General features: G+C 44.5%; 1 protein-coding gene across 2 annotated transcripts in view; it reads left to right on the plus strand.

Moving 5' to 3' along the window:
• ganabb (glucosidase II alpha subunit b) overlaps nt 1–22,001 on the plus strand; it is a 79,393-nt gene that overhangs the window by 2,651 nt on the left and 54,741 nt on the right. The window contains exons 4-10 of one of the 2 annotated variants that reach the window (XM_068021533.1): nt 862–989; nt 2,781–2,960; nt 6,415–6,480; nt 12,548–12,635; nt 13,720–13,819; nt 15,365–15,461; nt 16,287–16,467. In XM_068021533.1, the coding sequence (XP_067877634.1) occupies nt 862–989; nt 2,781–2,960; nt 6,415–6,480; nt 12,548–12,635; nt 13,720–13,819; nt 15,365–15,461; nt 16,287–16,467 (840 nt within the window). The remainder of the gene's footprint in view (nt 1–861; nt 990–2,780; nt 2,961–6,414; nt 6,481–12,547; nt 12,636–13,719; nt 13,820–15,364; nt 15,462–16,286; nt 16,468–22,001) is intronic. The other variant, XM_068021534.1, reaches the window with a different exon arrangement.

Here is a 22,001-nt window from a genome sequence, read left to right on the forward strand (position 1 = left end):
TGTAGACTATGTCTTAAAATAATGTTACGAATAACCGAGAGCCCATGATGAATTGGAAGCGTTTTGCTAGAGTAGATAGATGAAACTCTTTCCACCGGCAGGAGAATTGGTAATCCAATTCTAAAATACTTGGTGAAGGAACCAGAGAGAAGGTGAGGAATATTTCTCTGCAGTGAGTTGTGATCTGGAATGCACTGCTTGGAAGGGTTAATTGGATAGCTGTTTCAAAGAGCCAGCACAGGTAAATGGGCCGAAAGGGTCGTCTCCAGTGCTGTGTTATTCTATGATTTGGAAACATTTGAAAAGAGAGATGGATGTTTTAGGAGGAGACCCTTAACGTTTACTATCGAGATCACGCATGCTTACTCCATCCCCTTTTTCCAACTCCTGGCAGAAGGAACAAAGACCTGTCATCAGTTTCAAAATCTTCCATCAGAATTTCATGTCCCGCTCCTCCTGGATAATCAAATCTATTGATCATTTTCCAGGAAGATTTGCTTTTGCCTCCCATTCCCTGTGATCACTTCCTTCTCCGGATATGTGTTTGTACTGCCTTTTTAAAACAGTAGCCAGAAATGGAAAGGGAACAAGGCCTAAGCAGTGAAGGGAAGGAGAGTGACCGATAACGGTTCTGGGTCAAACTGGTCAAGTACTTGTGTTTGTAATGCGAGCATATTTAACCCTTGACCTCGCGGGTGCGAATGGAGCCGAACCTCAACATGCATCACATCCTCAAAGGAAGGCAGAAAACAAAAGTGGGGAGGGGAAGATAATTACCTCGAGCAACGTCTGACTCCCTTTCTTTCTATTGCCAAGCCCTGCTGGAGTTTGTATACAGGCATCAGCATGTGTCTCTTTCAGGTTCCACTCCTACTTGAAGTGTATGGCCTACAAGCGAATATGACCAGGATTAAAATTAATGAGTTGAATCCATTGAAACCGCGATATGAAGTACAGGATGTATTAATACAAGACCCACCTACTGTACCGTAAGTTGCTAGACTGCTTGTTTTCATTCCTTTCATGCATATAATTATTAAACATAATTCCACCCCTCATAATCAAATAATTCCACTAACTGAAACAGCTGTATTTATTAAATAATCTTAAAAACTAAGAATGTTGCACTCTTTAAACTGAGTGTCTAGGAATGAAAACAGTTCTGGTATTCAGCAGTTCCAGGGCAGGTACAGCACGGGGTTAGATACAGAGTAAAGCTCCCTCTGCACTGTCCCCATCAAACACTCCCCAGGACAGGTACAGCACGGGGGTTAGATACAGAGTAAAGCTCCCTCGACACTGTCCCCATCAAACACTCCCAGGACAGGTACAGCACGGGGGGTTAGATACAGAGTGAAGCTCCCTCTATACTGTCCCCCATCAAACACTCCCAGGACAGGTACAGCACGGGGGTTAGATACAGAGTAAAGCTCCCTGTACACTGTCCCCCATCAAACACTCCCAGGACAGGTACAGCACGGGGGTTAGATACAGAGTAAAGCTCCCTCTACACTGTCCCCATCAAACACTCCCAGGACAGGTACAGCACGGGGGGTTAGATACAGAGTAAAGCTCCCTCTATACTGTCCCCCATCAAACACTCCCAGGACAGGTACAGCACGGGGGTTAGATACAGAGTAAAGCTCCCTGTACACTGTCCCCCATCAAACACTCCCAGGACAGGTACAGCACGGGGGTTAGATACAGAGTAAAGCTCCCTCTACACTGTCCCCATCCAACACTCCCAGGACAGGTACAGTACGGGGGTTAGATACAGAGTAAAGCTCTCTCTACACTGTCCCCATCAAACACTCCCAGGACAGGTACAGCACGGGGTTAGATACAGAGTAAAGCTCCGACACTGTCCCCATCAAACACTCCCCAGGACAGGTACAGTACGGGGTTAGATACAGAGTAAAGCTCTCTCTACACTGTCCCCATCAAACACTCCCAGGACAGGTACAGTACGGGGTTAGATACAGAGTAAAGCTCCGACACTGTCCCCATCCAACACTCCCAGGACAGGTACAGTACGGGGTTAGATACAGAGTAAAGCTCTCTCTACACTGTCCCCATCAAACACTCCCAGGACAGGTACAGTACGGGGTTAGATACAGAGTAAAGCTCCGACACTGTCCCCATCAAACACTCCCCAGGACAGGTACAGTACGGGGGTTAGATATAGAGTAAAGCTCCCTCTACACTGTCCCCCATCAAACACTCTCAGGACAGGTACAGCACGGGGTTAGATACAGAGTAAAGCTCCCTCTACACTGTCCCCATCAAACACTCCCAGGACAGGTACAGCACGGGGGTTAGATACAGAGTAAAGCTCCCTCTACACTGTCCCCCATCAAACACTCTCAGGACAGGTACAGTACGGGGTTAGATACAGAGTAAAGCTTTTTTTTTTACACACTGTCCCATATGCCGATATGAAGAGTCTTGCCCAGTGTATCTTGTTAAACTGCTTTGCACCTTGGAGTTTCTGTTTTATCTTGTTAATGCTGTCTGTGTTTGTTGTTTAAGCAAAGGTCAATAATATTTCCAAAACTTGTTCTGAACCAAATAAGCAATGTGGATGGCATTCCACCATCTTGTGCTGTGTGTGTGTGGGTCCCCCTGGGAATGACCTCACAATTCCCTGGTCGATAGGGCAAACCACCGACTCGCAGGCCTCTGCCCTGTGCATCTGTCAGCTGGAATTTGAGATGGGATTGGGTTAGTTTTTAAATACAGCCACTCCTGCTGAAGATAAACTTACGCTTTCCGGCTTTCAGCTTGACGATTATGGGGAAGGACGAAGGCAGCGTGGAACTGGGTTTTGGCAACAATCTGTACAAGCTGATCATCACCTCCAAACCATTCAGGATGGACATCATGACAGGGAATGAGCTGCTGCTGAGTATCAACTCTCGGGGGCTGATGATGTTTGAGCACTTGCGGAAAAGGAAGGACTCGTGAGTACCCGCCTGCCTCAGTTAAAGTGAAGGCCAGGGTGGGAAAAATTCACCAACTATTTCCTATTCTCTCCTCTTTACCCTCCCCGCCAGCCCCCCACTCGCCCCCAACCCCCTTTAGACTGGGGAACTTGAAATGCAGGGAGTTTACTTTAGTTTTGTTTCATTGTTTTGTTTACATCCTATTTGACCCAATGAAACAGTATCTGCAGTGTTTCTGGATGCAGGAGGACTCCAGCTCCTTAACAGTGACTGTTCAATTATAACTTTCTGCGAATCTCTTTATTTCTGAAATATTGGCTTGTCGTGGCCCAGCCATAATCTAACCATTTGAACTGTTCATCATTCATTAAAATACAATGTCCTGTTGCTGTGTTGTAACATCATTCAGCTGAACTAGTCCATATGTGTTTACTCTCTGTGTGATCAAACACTCTTAACCATGTCCTATTCCCGTGTCCCTTCATCCAGCTGTCCAATCTAATCTTGAATGTTGGCACAGCTTCTGGCTCCACCACTAAACCTGTGTGTGAATACGAGAGCCTCACTGCTCCCTCTGTGTAAAGATTCTGCCCTGTGTGCTAAATCACTTGCATTTCAATCTTGTATCCATGTGACCTTGTTCTAGACTCCTGAACTGCTGGGAACAGTCTGCTTCTACCTTCACTATCCCATCCTTTCATCATTTTATAACCCTTCTATCATATTGGCCCATTATTCACATCATTCCTATGAAAATAGCCCCAATTTTTCAAGTCTGTCTTTGAGTCTGTATTTCCTCTGATCTGGCAGCAGCTTGGTGAATCTGTATTGTGCCAGCTCTAAAGTCCCAATATCCTTCCTATAGTGTGGAGCTTGCAATACTCTGACTGAGGTCTTGTTCAGCTTTTACATGGTCAAGAGGTAACAATAAGACTTTTATATTCTCTTGTGATAAACCTAGAAATCCATTGGTTTTGTTTTAATGGCCTTATCACCCTGAGATGCTGCCTTTAATGTCCCATAAACCGGTTTCCACCCACGGTCCTGCCACGATGTCCTCTGCATCCCCAACCAGCCCTTCCACAACTTTTGGAGCCTGCTGAGCACGTAGCACTCTCGTCTGAGTCGGGCAGACGCTGGTGGGTTCCTGCCCTGTTCCGGACTTGAGCATAAAAATCAAGGCTGACACTGCAGTGTCGTACTGAGGGAGTGCTGCACTCTCACAGGTGCTGTCTTTTAGATGAGACGTTAAACTGAGGCCCTGTCTGCCCCCTCAGGTGGATGTAAAAAAGATTCCACAGCCACTGTTGGAAGAAGGGCAGAGTCCTGGATAACAGTCATCCTTCGATCGACATCACAAACAGATTATCTGGTCACACTCTCATTGCTGTTTGTGGGATCTGACTGTGCACAAAGTTGCTACCACATTTCCTACATTAAAACAGTGACTACACTTCAAAAATACTTCATTGGCTATGAAGTGCTTTGGAACATCTTGTCATGAAAGGTGCGATATAATTGCAAGTCTGTTTTGCTTTCCTTCACTGTAATCGCCGCAGTTTTCCTTACCAAAATGCGTCACCCCACACTTGCACTGAATTCCATCTGACACTTCTTAGCCCATTCCCTCATTAACTCAGTTTTTCCCTTCACTGTTTTTAATCTTGGGTGTCTGTAAATTCCAACACTCTGGGTCTATATCTAAATCATTGTCATAGTTTGCAAAAGGTCCCCCGGCGCCAGCCCCCTCCAATCACTCTAAGGGGGTGGGGGGGGGGTGGGGGGTGGAAAAACTGCGCCCTGGCTCTCTAGTTTTCTGTCCTTCCCCTTAATCTTCTCTGGTAATCTCCCACATTGTACTTTTGTTAAAGGCTTTCCCCCATCTACCATGTCTGGTACCACCTCACTTCAAATGAGGTTTGTCCCTTTTGAAATCTGTGCTGGTTACTTCTGTTTTCTTTCCAGCTTGCGACCTTTCTCCCTCTGATAGCAGACAGCTTTTATTTTTAACAACAGAAGCGTTTCTCATTTTAAAAGAAATACTCTTTTTTTTCACCCCCCCCACCCCCCCCCCCCCCCCCAACTTTTGTTAATGATCAATGCAGAGTGTCTGATGTGCGCTCACATCTGTGATTGAGCAGCTTTGAGGTGGGGCAGTTACCTACTTAATCCTTTCACTTGGGTTCCTTATTAATATCTAGAGAATCTACTACTTCAGCAGAGCTGGAGGGGAAAGGGAAAGAGACGACTTTACGGTTAGATGGTATGCTGGCATGCTACCCATGTCCTAATTCAAACCAAGTGCCATTTACCCACCACCCCGCTCCGCACCGTGCTCACTGATCTACACCGGCTCCTGGTTAAACGATACCTTGATTTAAAAAATTCTCATCCTTGGATTCAAAGCCCACTATGGCCTGGCCAATTCCTATCTGCTCTAAACTGCTAGATTTCTGCTCTCCTCCAATTCTTGTCTCGACCGTCCCCAATCTTTCATTACTTCACCAGTGGCGGCCGTGCCTTCAGCTGCCTGGGCCCTCTGAATCACATCCATGTGTTCCCCGTACGAACATCGGGGCTGTTCCTGTGATTGGTGGATTTTTCTCACCCATTTTATCAAGAATAGAGAGATGTTGACTTGCTGTCTTTTAGAATGTCTTGTCTGTATGTAGATTTGTTATTGGAAAGGGGTCTACTGGTCTTTCTCTATACTTCAGCTATTGGAATTCTCCTCAAACCCTTCCCAGTGATTGGAGCAGTCACGTCATCTCTTCAACTCCCATATGCCCTCTATTCATAAGGCCATACTGATCAGAAGGTGCTCAGTTTGATTCCTACAGCGCTCAATGTTGACCTTGGATCAGTCAGTGGCTAGGGGGCTGCAGTCTGAAGCCCAGGAAAATATTGTGGGTGGGGATGTAACCAGTCTGGCTTCCCTACTAAGCAGTGTGGATATTGGGTGTGGGTGGGATGGGACTCGGCTAAGGTTTTCCCCACTGATTGAAGATTATGCTGTTGCTCTAAGCTGCCGTTTGGTGTACTACTGGAGTCAGGTACCAGAGGGCTGCTGATACCTGTGGAACCGTATCTGTCTGTTCCATTGGGAGAGTAGCTTCAGTGATTGCTGTAATTGTCAAGCCTTTTGAGCTCTTCCTATTCTTCCCTGTAGAACCTCTTTACCCCGTCATTGAAAACCACTGCACTGGGAGATTTCAATCCGTCTGTTCATGGGAACTGGACAGTTTAGTGCCCCCTAATCTTTAGCTCCCTTCCTTTCAGTCTCAAGTGGTACAATGGATCCCAGTAGCTGTGGTGTGCAGGAGATGGGCAGATTTTATTACTAGTAGAGAACATTGTAATAACCACTTGCTATTTTACTGTCTTCTGAACTACATCAACTAAAACTCATTTTGTTTGTTTTTTTTTGTTATTTTATTCCATTTGTTTCTTCCCCCTTTGCAACTCCCCTCAGTTACACGGAAAAAATTAGTAGCACTGTCGGTAGCATGTGGAGTAAGATCAAGAACGTGTTCATTAGGTAAATGACGCACCAACACTGTCTTTTTAGTCCTGTTTGTGCACCTAATGATACTATTGCTTAGGGTTGCAACGATATTGGTGATGTGCAGCAATGGGAAACCAGTAAAGCTCCGTACGGCTCATTGATGTGGAAATCTCCCCTTTGAAAACAGGCCAAAACTTAGACCTGTTCATTTTGTTCAAAAGTATGAATCACGTGCAGAATTTCCATAGGCTAATCGAGCAGGAGGAATTTAACGTTTCACAGTCAGGAGTTACCAAGTAAGAAAAAATCAAGTCCATCTTGTTCACCTGCCATTGCCTGAACCTGTGATGATGGATTTATTGACTAATCAATGTGTAACAGTTAGTCTATAACAGACCCAGCTACAAGGTGAGGAAATCACCCCCCCCCCCCCCACCCCCCTCCCACCAAAGGTTTGGCAGAGATCTTTGATCCAAAGCCCCCTGATTCTCACAAGCTATGCTATACTCAGTGCATGTCACTCCTCCATTTATTTCAAATGCATGTACGCTTTTTTTGCATTGTGCTTTGAGAGGGGCTGACAAAGCATAGGATACAGCTCTAAATATTTACATTACAAACTTTTAATGGCCAAAAAGTGCTTTCCCCGATGCTTGACGGTACAGTGTGTTGAGGAGGTGGTGGGAGTCAGATTAGCTGTGTCTTTGAGCTAGTTCAGTAATTCACACATCAAGTTCCCAGTCTCGCTTGTGGGAGCTGCTTAGTGGACACCAGTCTGTGTGTTGCCACCACAGGGAGGTGGGAGTCTGTTGAATAGTTACCCCAGGGGCTATTGCAATAGTGGTTGTAGCATAATGAAGGACCAACCCTTCTCGAGATCAGAGAATGCTAAACAGAGGGGAAAAAAATCCATTATGCATCTGGTATTTCTTAGCTGCCCTGGGTTGCTGGATTTTTAATTTTATAAATAACTTGAGATAACTGCATGCTGCTCAGGATTACTTCAAGGAAGTAGTGTGTTGACAAAGGTGACTTCTAAAGGGGCAATTTTAATTTAACCCACCCTTTGAGGGAAGGATGGGCTGCAGCACTGGTTTTCACCCCACTTGATTACGCCCCACTGACCGACAGAGTGAAATGTTGGGTAGGGTGTAAAATTGGCACTCCATCTGGTGCCATGATATCCCTGTTTGGCAAAATTACATAAAAATTCCCCCCTCCCTACCCCCAGTGTCCAATCCTGGTGATTGCCTAAAACATAACCAGACTGAAGGTCGCTAATTTGATGTGATGATTCCACCATCTGCAGTCCCTCCCCAGTGCCCTGATAATACTCTTGTGCTTCTGATTGTTGGCTAGCCATCTGCTTTCCCCACTTTTCCATGGTCATTTCCTCTTGGTGCATTTTCTACCTTTTTACGGAGGTGAGGGAAAGTGGCATTAATGTTACTGGTTGTGACTCAGGACTTGAACCAGGGGAGGGAGATGCTTATTTCCTGACTGCTGTCACTTACACTCTCTCCTGTGCTGTGCTGTTATCTGGTCCTTGCTTCCCCCTCTAGCCTGCTGTCTCCTGCTGCTGCATGTTATTGCTAGCTGACTGTGTGGAGGAGGGTAACGTGTGGTACCCCGGCACTCTGGGAGGTGGGGACCACCGGACAGGTCCTGATGGTGTCTGTACTGTTGTATGGAGGCCAGTTACTCCACTCTTAGGTAGAGGAAGAGTGAAAACCCTGGGAAGTGTGGGTTTGTTGTTCTCTGGATTATGTTACATGCAGTCTGGTGGACTACAGGACCTGGATGTGTCCATATTTTCATGTTATGTGGATCAAGGAGGAATTAACTTGTATCCTTGCATCAGCTGCTGCAGAAAAAATAATCTTTTGTTTCAGCTGAAGCTGAGAGCGGGCTTGTAGTTTAGTCATCTTGATCACAACAGAAAAGGAACTGCAGCGTGGCTTTAACTAGAAACAATACCACCACATTTTCAGCCTCAGAACTGAGCTCTGGTACTGACAATATTGCACTAATGTAGAATGGGGGCGCGGGGCTTTCTCAGATTGTCTGTGTGCTTTTAAATCAGTTTTGGGGTTATGTTCTGGCAATACAAGGTGTCTTCCTCATGGGTAGACTGGATCTTGCTGACTGCGTAGGACTCTGCAATAGCTTTGCCTCCCAGCTCGTTCTGCCTGGTTGTTCTGCTGCTCTGTATGCTGTTATATTGCAGCTAGTTTATTAAATCTTGCTTACTTTTCAGAGTAATTCTTGCCAACTTCTCTTAATTGAGAGTAAAACACCTGCTTCTGCCATTTGCTAATGCTGCTTATTCCCGAGTTGCTGGGAGATGTAGAACAGCGGTCCTGAGAGACTGCACCCTTTCATTGCTTTTCCCCTGCCTTTCCTGCTGATATGTATTTGTTCCCTGCCGTCCTTCCTTGCCCTCACCCTAAGGATGTTGACTGTTTGCTGGGAAATGGTTCCATTGGTGCCCTTCAGTATGGAAGGTACTATTTGTGTCTAGTCAGCAGGGGGAATGTCACCAAGTGCATGTCTCAGTGGATAGCTGTAAGGGGTGGGAGCTCTGGTTGATTTATCCCCCTCCCTAAATTAGTGCCATGACTTCTATCCCAGCTGAGCCTGTACTCATTTTCTAGGAGTGGAAGATTCATTGGTATGAACCCCACCCCCTGCCTCACTGCCACACTGTGACACTTCCTTGATCTGGGCTCGGTTGATCTGCAGTTGCCAGTGTTGGTTTCAGGTCGTAAACACGAGGAGCGATTAAGTCAGAAAAGGAGCCAGTTTGGACGCAGTGACTGAAACGACAGCTCAACCTTGTACAATGTTATCGCTGCAACCCTAAGAATAAAAATGGGAATCTGCTGCTTCTAGCTGTTTTGTAACTTGAGAATGAACCTGGAAATGACCCCTGGCCCAAACCTGCTGTGACCAACACAGGAACAGAATCAATCAGCCGAAATGGCAACTTCTGATAGTTGTGTTTAAATCTGTTAAAGTGGATTAGCTACATTGACCTGATTGAGGGGGTATTCCCTAAGGGATAGCTGCCTGGTACTTCTCTCCAGCTTCAAGCTGCAATACCCCATGGTATTTTTATAATAAAACAAAAGCTATAGTTTGCTTAACATTTTGCTGAGTGTGACCTTTTAAAATTCTCTCTAATATTCTGAGGCATGATGGATTGAAGATGTCTATGCAGTGTAGCACCGTGTGGTAGCGTTACTGAGTCTCGCATGCTTCAGGTTTGATTCCTGGTCGCTGCCATGTTTATTAGTCTTGTGTTGGCAGCGACAGCTGGAGGCAGCACCTAGCCTGGATTCTCTGAGACTGAGAGAGAAGGAAGCTTGACCAGGATAACACTTGCTGGGAAGTGAGGCTGTTGAGATAGTGTCATGGTCCATATTCGACTGCACAACTAACACTTGCTGTCTACGTTACTGCATGAGGAACAGTAACAGGAGTGAAATACCAGAGTGTGGCAGAGGTCCTCGCTTTGACAGTGTGAGCAACACCATCATCCTGTGACAGCTGTCCTGAAATTTAACTACATGTGAATGTGTCTTGCAAGTTTCTGAACTTATTCTCCAATTCCTCTTCCGCTCCCATTCCCCTATTTGAAAGGGAATGATGTTAGGGGTTGTTTTACTAATGGGTGTCTTGTGACATTTCTCACACTCTGGTGTGAGGGCTGTTCTGCCCTGGAAGACATAATGTCAGGAAGCACAGTCAGAGTTTAATTCCTGTTTTGAGGGAAGTTTGCAAATTCTGCTTTTTTTTTCTTTTCTTCTCTGATCTGGAGCCAAAAATTTACATTCGTGTCTTCAAAGTGTGACACTCTGAAAGCCTTCTATTGAATATGCTGGGCTCTTGATGGGTAAGGGTTCTTTATAAACAAATCTTATTGTGGAATTGCTGTACCCCAAAAGCTGTTAAACCCCACCTCCAAATCTGTGCGCATTTGTGGAATTTTCAGTCCTTGATGCTTGTGCGTGTACAGGACAATTTTAAGGACCAGGATCTGCATTGATGGGATGTACTTGTATAAAAAGTTGCCAGCTCTATTACTAACTTCAGTTCTGCCATCTGCATTTTTGAGTGGATCAGTAGTTTGAGGTCAAGGCTGTCAGTAATTAGAGTTCCTCTATTTACAGCACTTGTAGTTGAAGTTTAACAGCAGTAGTGTGGGGCATAGAAATTCCCCTTGGAGCCAGTTCTCTGAAAGGCTTCGTAGCTGTTCCAGCAGAGCCCTGTAAACCAAGAATTCCAAAGCAGCCTCTGATGTTGCTATTGCTCTTTTCATTTGAGGACAGAGGGAGGGGATGGGGATTAAAAGAACAAGGAGGGTTTTCTGTAGTATTGTTGGCCAGTTATACCCTTTGTGAGTGGAGCACTGTTTCTGACCAGCTGGCAAATGATGGCATTAACAAGCTGGCATTGAGTCTATTGCAGTAATGAGGCATTGAGAGCAGCAGAGCGTTTACAAAGCAAGAAGTCAGTGTTCTCTCTGCAGACTGCCACTGTGCACTTCTCTTGTTCATTCCCTGCTCCCTTTTTCCCCTCACATCAATTCCAAAGTCCCTCACCAATTGAGGGGAAGTGCCATGCAGAACAAAAAGGGGGATTTAGAGGGTTAACATGCCAGTATACCATCTGACAGCTAGCAGAGAAGGATAAGGGAGATTTAATCGAGAAGTTCAAAATCAGGAAGGGTTTTGATGGAGTAAATAAGGAGAAACTGTTTCCAGTGGCAGGAGGGTCAGTAACCAGAGAGACACAGATTGAAGAGAATTGGTAAAAGAACCAGAGGGGGAGATGAGGAGAATTTTATTTTTTTTTTACACAGTGAGTTGTTGTGATCTGAAAGGACAGTGGAAGCAACGGTGATATAGTTCCGAGTCAGGATGGTGTGTGGCTTGGAGGGGAACTTGCAGGTGGTGGTGTTCCCACGTATTTGCTGCCCTTGTCCTTCTAGTTGGTAGAGACCGCGGGTTTGGGAGGTGATGTCGAAGGAGTCTTGGTGAGTTGCTGCAGTGCATCTTGTAGATGGTACACACTGCTGCTACTGTGCGTCGGTGGTGGAGGGAGTGAATGTTTGTGGATGGGGTGCCAATCAAGCGGTCTGCTTTGTCTTGGATGGTGTCGAGCTTCTTGAGTGTTGTTGGAGCTGCATCCATCCAGGCAAGTGGGAGTTTCTAACAGCAATGGGAGTATAGGAAACGGGGGAGTGTGCGCTGCTTTCACTGTGACCCTAATTTATTCCAGCTACTTCAGAAATAAATCCATAGGGCTTGCTGTTTGAATTCAAAGCTCACTTGTCAAGTCTTTTTTTCTTTCCTCCCTCACTGGTGCATCTCTCTCTGCTGCGAGTTGCTAATTGTTCACTTCAGCTGCATTATTGAATGAAAGAGACTGTGAAAGGGATTGAGGTTCAGATCCACTAATGCCTCATCCAGCTAGCTTGAGCACAGAAAACCACCTGTAGATTTGTTAGGTTGTTGCTTGTTCCGTTTAAAACCACAGCCTTATCTTTAAGTCATCTGTTCAGAAACAGTCCTGGGGATGAACAGGACACCAGAAGCCCTTTATTTTTCCTGCTTTCTTCATCGTAATATGGAGGGGAAAGGCAGGGAACTGGGATTGAAAGGATAAAGCTGCCATGGTTAACCAGAATAGAGTACGCTCAGATTCTCTGTGGTTCAGCTGTGAGGGGTTGTGGAGAGCATTGATGAATTGTGGACTGTTCATGGAAGGTTGAGGGTTTTGATGAATCATCACTAAATAGCCCAGAGTTCTGGCCATGATCCCGATCCCAACCCCTGCTCCATCCCTATCTGGTGTCAGACACAGCAATACTCAGATTTCATGACTCTAGCTGTGCAGACTGCCTTGTAGTAATTCTTAGCAGCATTAGTGAGCTGGAGAGATTGCTGGTTTCTTTAATGGAGTGTCCAGTTCAAACTAAGTGGGCAGTTTGGAGTATCCCATTAAAACTGCCTCCACAATAGAGGATCAAGAGAATCAAAATTCAGCATGTGATTAAAGCTGCAGGACTGTACCATCTTGCTTTCCCATGTTTTAGTGAGGAGAAGAAAACGGAGGATGTGGAAAATGAGGAAGTGAGAGAAGAGAACCAGCCCAGTGACGAAGAAACGCAGCAAGTGGAGCAGGTAAGTCTGAGTTACTGGACATGAAGGGCACATTGTGTGTACCGAGATGGTAACCGTGTGCACAACCAGCTCTGCACACATCCCTCCTTACAGAATTAACAGACAGGGAATGACGAGCACTCCTGGTGGCCACAGCATCATGACTTGACACTTCCTACCCAATCCCCTGCAGCCATGTATTTTAGATTGGAGTGTAATGCTGAGCTGTGAGGTTGGGGTGTAATGCTGAGCTGTGAGGTTGGGGTGTAATGCTGAGCTGTGAGGTTGGGGTGTAATGCTGAGCTGTGAGGTTGGGGTGTAATGCTGAGCTGTGAGGTTGGGGTGTAATGCTGAGCTGTAATCGCCTGGAGAGACAAAGGTGGGGGAGAAAAACCCTACGGCTAATAAGAGGAAATAAACTCTGGGGAAACCCTCTCCCGCCCCCTCAGGCGATATAAGTCCAGTGTTTCCTATAAAGATGCTTGCCTTTTATAGCTAGTGTGATCTCTGCCCCAGTCAGGAACTGGCCTGGTTCCCTCTTGAAGGCAGAGATTGGACACCCACTGCACCAGCCCCAACCGGCAGGGCCTTCCACAGACACTCCATGAAAAACTGCCCAACATCCAGTCTGTTCCTACTCTTACACAGTTTAAACTGGGGTCGCCGCGCTCCCTCCATCCTCTCCAATCTATCAGTAGAGACACCGTTCAGCCACTTAATGATTTATAGACATCTATCAGGGCACCTTTAAGTCTATGCAGTTTAAAGCATATAGACCCCAGGTAGATGTGGGGAAAACCTTCCCACTTGTAGGGGAGACCAAAACTCAGGGCCGCAAGTATAAGATAATCACTGATCAGTCCAGTGGGGAATTCAGGAGAAACCTCTGTCCCTAGAGAGTGGGGAGAATGTGGAACTCGCTACCACAGGCAGTTGAGGTGAACAGTATCGATTTAATGGGAAGCTGGATAAACACATGAGGGAGAAAGGAATAGAAGGATATGCTGATAGAAGAGTAAAAACGTCATCATGTACCAGTTAGGTCGAATGGCCTGATCCGGGACTGTGCATTTGGTGTAATTGTGTATATAATTTCTTCCAACAGCCTGAAGACAAAGATTCTGTGAAGGAGAGTGAAGAGAAAGATGATGAGGCTGGAATGTGGGAGGAAACATTTAAAACTCACACGGACTCCAAACCCAATGGTAATATTTTATAGGTCACCCAGAAAGAAAGCATTAGTGATTACTGCTTGAAGCTGTACGTATTGGTTCAGGGGAACTGATCAGAATTCTGATTCTGCAATCAAGTTAACGACAGCATCGCACATGAACAATTCACTTCAGAAATTGACCATTTGCACCTATCGTGAACATTCCTGAGTTAGTACAGTTTAGGTGTCAGCATCGGCTCAGTGGGTAGCACTTGTGGCTGTGTCAGAAGATTGTGGGCTCAAGTCCCACTCCAGTGATTTGAGCACGTAATCCAGGTCGATACCCCCAGTGCCAGTACGGAGGGAGTGCTGCATGGTCGGAGGGGCAGTACGGAGGGAGTGCTGCATGGTCGGAGGGGCAGTACGGAGGGAGTGCTGCATGGTCGGAGGGGCAATCTTTCGGATGAAATGCCCCGTGCACTGTTTGGGAGAAGAACTGGGCAGTTCTCCCCACTGTCCTGGGGCCCAATGTTATCCCTCAATATCACTTTTTTAAAAAAAAACACACATTATCTGGTCATGGTCACATTTGTTTGTGGGATCTTGCTGTGCGGCAATTGGCTGCCATGTTTCCTCCATTACAAAAGTATTTCCCTGGCTGCAAAGCACTTTGGGACATCCTGAGGATGTAAGAGGCGCTGTATAAACGCAGCTCCTTTTAACAGATAAAATGTCCCCTTGTTACATGATCCCATATGGGGTCTGAAGTGCAGCGATGTGTTATGAAGGGACGTGACCTCCCTGGGATTGTGCAGCAATTGAAGCTGTGTATTGACTGGTCGCTATTCGGTGTATGGGAGTTGCCTAGAATTCTGGCTGTTGCCTGTGGGGTGGGGCAAGGGTTATAAATGACTGCAGCATGCTGGGGTGGGGGGTGCACCTAGACTGGCACCAGAGATGGGCTATGAGCAAGTGTCTGTGCTTTTGTCACTGGATGGGCTGTTGCACGGCACGGTTAATCTCGAGATCGGGAGAACAAGTACCTTTTACAAGGGAGCATGTGTAATGGCGGCTCAGTGGTTAGCACCGCAGCCTCACAGCTCCAGCGACCCGGGTTCAGTTCTGGGTACTGCCTTTGTGGAGTTTGCAAGTTCTCCCTGTGACCGTGTGGGTTTCCTCCGGGTGCTCCGGTTTCCTCCCACATGCCAAAGACTTGCGGGTTGATGGGTAAATTGGCCATTGTTTTAAAAAAAAAAAATTGCCCCTAGTGTAGGTAGGTGGTAGGAGAATTGAGGGAAGGTGGGGATGTAAGAGGGAAAATGGGATTATTGTGGGATTGGTATAAATGGGTGGCTGATGGTTGGCACGGACTCAGTGGGTCAAAGGGCCTGTTTCGGTGCTGTATCTCTCGATGACTCTATGACTGTAATGTGCCAATCCGAATTCCTGATCCAGTTGTATACCTCAGTTTGTTTGCTTCTAGGTTCCATATTGTTAATGTGAGGGGGCTGCTCCCAGTATTGTGCTGGAGCACAGACCTCAGATTGTGTAAAGGGATAAGATGTGTGCATTCTAACATATCGGTTTGTCCCCTCAGGTCCATCCTCTGTTGGCCTGGATTTCTCTCTGCCTGGCTTTGAACACGTGTATGGGATCCCTGAGCATGCCGATAACCTGAAACTCAAAACTACAGAGTGAGTGCCAGCCACTGAGGCTGGGAAATATTTCCTTCTGCAAACTGTCAGTGCAGAGCCAGTGGGTATTAAACGCTGACCTGCAGTGGGGCGTTTTGCCCAATGTCTGAATATTGTACATGCTTGAGTAGAGGGTAGCTCGGCTTAGGAGGTTTGTAGAGAAACCCCCGTGCTGACTGGCCATGAATGTAACTCTTCACCTTTAGTACCAGCTGTGGTTCAGTGCATAGCACTCGCCTCAGTCAGAACGTCATAGGTTCCAGCCAGCCCCACTTCAGAGACTTGAGTCCCATAATCCAGGCTGACACTCCAATACTGAGGGTGCGCTGTACGACTGGAGGTGCCACCTGTTGGATGAGACGTTAAACCAGGGCCCTCTCGGGTGGGTGTAAAAGATCCCACGGCCACTATTGGAAGAGGAGCAGGGAAGTTCTCCCCGGTGTCCTGGGGCCAATATTTATCCCTCAACCAACATCACTAAAAACAGATGATCTGGGTCATTATCACATTGCTGTTTGTGGGATCTTGCTGTGTGTAAATTGACTGCTGTGTTTCCGTCAACAGTGACGACACTGCAAATAAAAAGTGCTTCATTGGCGGTAGAGCCCTGAGGTAATAAAAAGCACTGTAGAAATGCAAGTTCTTTCTCCTTTGTCTCCCTAACTGTTACCGGACTCTGATCAAGAACTTTCACGTGCATGGGGGGTTTGTGGATGGCAGCTCCCAGCTGTAGCTTATCACGTGCTTGGAGTCACATTAAGTGGTTGGGTTTAAATTCTGTGTGAGAGAGTAATTTATAATTTGGTATCCCTTTTACTTGGTCAGTGGTGGAGACCCGTACCGTCTGTATAACCTCGATGTGTTCCAGTACGAGATATCTAACCCCATGGCTTTGTACGGGGCTGTTCCTCTTCTGCTGGCACACAACATCCGCAGGACGCTGGGAATCTTCTGGCTTAATGCTGCCGAGACGTGGGTCGACATCAGCTCCAACACAGCAGGCAAGGTGGGTAACCCTCCTTCCACAGTCACTGGCCCTGCGAAACGTAGTGTGTAAATCGGGCAGTTCCCTGCCTCCCTCCCCACCACTGCCCCGCTCCCCACCGCTCCCCCAATATATCAAAGGGCTGCTGCAAATCTATCTTTTGAATTGAGATCCGTAGTTTGGAACAGGAGGAGTAGGTTGCTGACGAGGTTAATTGAGAAGTAATAATCGGGTAATGCCAGTCTTTCAAAACTGGAGACACAGTAAAAGGACAGTAAGCTGGTGGGAGATTGTCACAGTATTCAGTCTCTGGGGAAGGAATGAGGTCAGTGCAGGAGACTCTGTGGTAAGTCGACTTCACAGGGAGCAGAAAGAATATGTCGGACGGTGCATTTGGAGATTAAGGTGATTGAGGATCGCTAGTTTACAAAACAGAGGGAGCAGTGTCAGAAGCTAGGAATGAGGAATGGTTCACCTATCAGTTTCGGTTTCTTGGATCCTGCCCAGGATAGAGGTGCTGGAGAGCTTCACCATAAGGGGCATCGGTATGCGACAGACCTGGGGCTGCCTCACAACACGGGAACAGGCAGAGGCTGTTTACCCCCTCGAGCCAGATGCACCATTCAGTGAGGTCATGGCCAGTCTGGATCTTGCCTCTGTTGATGTACCTTTTGCTCCATATCCCTTGATGAACAAAAATCCATCAATCGCACTCTTCCATTGACAACCCCCCAACATCCACAGCCTTTTGGGGGAGAGAATTTCCCATTGTTGCTACCCTTTGTGTGAGGGGTGGGGGGGGAATTGTTGTCTGTCTCGGTCTCAGTCTTGAGAGACAGTTTTGGCAGAGATGTGTGCATGTGTTTTGATATCAGTGGTGACAGTGGAATCTAGGATATTGATGTGAATGACACTGTCTGTGGTATAATATCTAGGATATTGATGTGAATGACACTGTCTGTCTGTGGTATCATATCTAGGATATTGATGTGAATGACAGACTGTCTGTCTGTGGTATAATATCTAGGATATTGATGTGAATGACAGACTGTCTGTCTGTGGTATAATATCTAGGATATTGATGTGAATGACAGTCTGTCTGTGGTATAATATCTAGGATATTGATGTGAATGACAGACTGTCTGACTGTGGTATAATATCTAGGATATTGATGTGAATGACAGACTGTCTGACTGTGGTATAATATCTAGGATATTGATGTGAATGACAGACTGTCTGTGGTATAACATCTAGGATATTGATGTGAATGACAGACTGTCTGTCTGTGGTATAATATCTAGGATATTGATGTGAATGACAGACTGTCTGACTGTGGTATAATATCTAGGATATTGATGTGAATGACAGACTGTCTGACTGTGGTATAATATCTAGGATATTGATGTGAATGACAGACTGTCTGTCTGTGGTATAATATCTAGGATATTGATGTGAATGACAGACTGTCTGTCTGTGGTATAATATCTAGGATATTGATGTGAATGACAGACTGTCTGTCTGTGGTATAATATCTAGGATATTGATGTGAATGACAGACTGTCTGACTGTGGTATAATATCTAGGATATTGATGTGAATGACAGACTGTCTGACTGTGGTATAATATCTAGGATATTGATGTGAATGACAGACTGTCTGTGGTATAACATCTAGGATATTGATGTGAATGACAGACTGTCTGTCTGTGGTATAATATCTAGGATATTGATGTGAATGACAGACTGTCTGTCTGTGGTATAATATCTAGGATATTGATGTGAATGACAGACTGTCTGTCTGTGGTATAATATCTAGGATATTGATGTGAATGACAGACTGTCTGTCTGTGGTATAATATCTAGGATATTGATGTGAATGACAGACTGTCTGACTGTGGTATAATATCTAGGATATTGATGTGAATGACAGACTGTCTGACTGTGGTATAATATCTAGGATATTGATGTGAATGACAGACTGTCTGACTGGTATAATATCTAGGATATTGATGTGAATGACAGACTGTGGTATAACATCTAGGATATTGATGTGAATGACAGACTGTCTGTCTGTGGTATAATATCTAGGATATTGATGTGAATGACAGACTGTCTGACTGTGGTATAATATCTAGGATATTGATGTGAATGACAGACTGTCTGACTGTGGTATAATATCTAGGATATTGATGTGAATGACAGACTGTCTGACTGTGGTATAATATCTAGGATATTGATGTGAATGACAGACTGTCTGACTGTGGTATAATATCTAGGATATTGATGTGAATGACAGACTGTCTGTCTGTGGTATACTATCTAGGATATTGATGTGAATGACAGACTGTCTGTCTGTGGTATAATATCTAGGATATTGATGTGAATGACAGACTGTCTGTCTGTGGTATAATATCTAGGATATTGATGTGAATGACAGACTGTCTGTCTGTGGTATAATATCTAGGATATTGATGTGAATGACAGACTGTCTGTCTGTGGTATAATATCTAGGATATTGATGTGAATGACAGACTGTCTGTCTGTGGTATAATATCTAGGATATTGATGTGAATGACAGACTGTCTGACTGTGGTATAATATCTAGGATATTGATGTGAATGACAGACTGTCTGTCTGTGGTATAATATCTAGGATATTGATGTGAATGACAGACTGTCTGTGGTATAATATCTAGGATATTGATGTGAATGACAGACTGTGGTATAATATCTAGGATATTGATGTGAATGACAGACTGTCTGTCTGTGGTATAATATCTAGGATATTGATGTGAATGACAGACTGTCTGTGGTATAATATCTAGGATATTGATGTGAATGACAGACTGTGGTATAATATCTAGGATATTGATGTGAATGACAGACTGTCTGACTGTGGTATAATATCTAGGATATTGATGTGAATGACAGACTGTCTGTCTGTGGTATAATATCTAGGATATTGATGTGAATGACACTGTCTGTCTGTGGTATAATATCTAGGATATTGATGTGAATGACACTGTCTGACTGTGGTATAATATCTAGGATATTGATGTGAATGACAGACTGTCTGTCTGTGGTATAATATCTAGGATATTGATGTGAATGACAGACTGTCTGACTGTGGTATAATATCTAGGATATTGATGTGAATGACAGACTGTCTGTCTGTGGTATAATATCTAGGATATTGATGTGAATGACAGACTGTCTGTGGTATAATATCTAGGATATTGATGTGAATGACAGACTGTCTGTGGTATAATATCTAGGATATTGATGTGAATGACAGACTGTCTGACTGTGGTATAATATCTAGGATGTTGATGTGAATGACAGACTGTCTGACTGTGGTATAATATCTAGGATGTTGATGTGAATGACAGACTGTCTGACTGTGGTATAATATCTAGGATATTGATGTGAATGACAGACTGTCTGACTGTGGTATAATATCTAGGATGTTGATGTGAATGACAGACTGTCTGACTGTGGTATAATATCTAGGATATTGATGTGAATGACAGACTGTCTGTCTGTGCGAGAACATCTAGGATATTGATGTGAATGGCAGACTGTCTGACTGTGGTATAATATCTAGGATGTTGATGTGAATGACAGACTGTCTGACTGTGGTATAATATCTAGGATGTTGATGTGAATGACAGACTGTCTGTGGTATAATATCTAGGATATTGATGTGAATGACAGACTGTCTGTCTGTGCTATAACATCTAGGATATTGATGTGAATGACAGAATGTCTGACTGTGGTATAATATCTAGGATATTGATGTGAATGACAGACTGTCTGTCTGTGCTATAACATCTAGGATATTGATGTGAATGACAGACTGTCTGACTGTGGTATAATATCTAGGATATTGATGTGAATGACAGACTGTCTGACTGTGGTATAATATCGAGGATGTTGATGTGAATGACAGACTGTCTGACTGTGGTATAATATCTAGGATATTGATGTGAATGACAGACTGTCTGTGGTATAATATCTAGGATATTGATGTGAATGACAGACTGTCTGTCTGTGGTATAATATCTAGGATATTGATGTGAATGACAGACTGTCTGTGGTATAATATCTAGGATATTGATGTGAATGACAGACTGTCTGTCTGTGGTATAATATCTAGGATGTTGATGTGAATGACAGACTGTCTGTGGTATAATATCTAGGATATTGATGTGAATGACAGACTGTCTGTCTGTGGTATAATATCTAGGATATTGATGTGAATGACAGACTGTCTGTGGTATAATATCTAGGATATTGATGTGAATGACAGACTGTCTGTCTGTGGTATAATATCTAGGATATTGATGTGAATGACAGACTGTCTGTGGTATAATATCTAGGATATTGATGTGAATGACAGACTGTCTGTCTGTGGTATAATATCGAGGATGTTGATGTGAATGACAGACTGTCTGACTGTGGTATAATATCTAGGATATTGATGTGAATGACAGACTGTCTGTGGTATAATATCTAGGATATTGATGTGAATGACAGACTGTCTGTCTGTGGTATAATATCTAGGATATTGATGTGAATGACAGACTGTCTGTGGTATAATATCTAGGATATTGATGTGAATGACAGACTGTCTGTCTGTGGTATAATATCTAGGATATTGATGTGAACGACAGACTGTCTGTCTGTGGTATAATATCTAAGATATTGATGTGAATGGCAGACTGTCTGTCTGTGGTATAATATCTAAGATATTGATGTGTATGGCAGACTGTCTGACTGTGGTATAATATCTAAGATATTGATGTGAATGACAGACTGTCTGTCTGTGGTATAATATCTAGGATATTGATGTGAATGACAGACTGTCTGTCTGTGGTATAATATCTAGGATATTGATGTGAACGACAGACTGTCTGTCTGTGGTATAATATCTAAGATATTGATGTGTATGGCAGACTGTCTGACTGTGGTATAATATCTAAGATATTGATGTGAATGACAGACTGTCTGTCTGTGGTATAATATCTAGGATATTGATGTGTATGGCAGACTGTCTGACTGGTATAATATCTAAGATATTGATGTGAATGGCAGACTGTCTGTCTGTGGTATAATATCTAAGATATTGATGTGTATGGCAGACTGTCTGACTGTGGTATAATATCTAAGATATTGATGTGAATGACAGACTGTCTGTCTGTGGTATAATATCTAGGATATTGATGTGAATGACAGACTGTCTGTCTGTGGTATAATATCTAGGATATTGATGTGAACGACAGACTGTCTGTCTGTGGTATAATATCTAGGATGTTGATGTGAATGACAGACTGTCTGTGGTATAATATCTAGGATATTGATGTGAATGACAGACTGTCTGTCTGTGGTATAATATCTAGGATATTGATGTGAATGACAGACTGTCTGTCTGTGGTATAATATCTAGGATGTTGATGTGAATGACAGACTGTCTGTGGTATAATATCTAGGATATTGATGTGAATGACAGACTGTCTGTCTGTGGTATAATATCTAGGATATTGATGTGAATGACAGAC

Source organism: Heterodontus francisci, chromosome 44 (assembly GCF_036365525.1).
Source record: "Heterodontus francisci isolate sHetFra1 chromosome 44, sHetFra1.hap1, whole genome shotgun sequence".
Classification (NCBI taxonomy): domain Eukaryota; kingdom Metazoa; phylum Chordata; class Chondrichthyes; order Heterodontiformes; family Heterodontidae; genus Heterodontus; species Heterodontus francisci.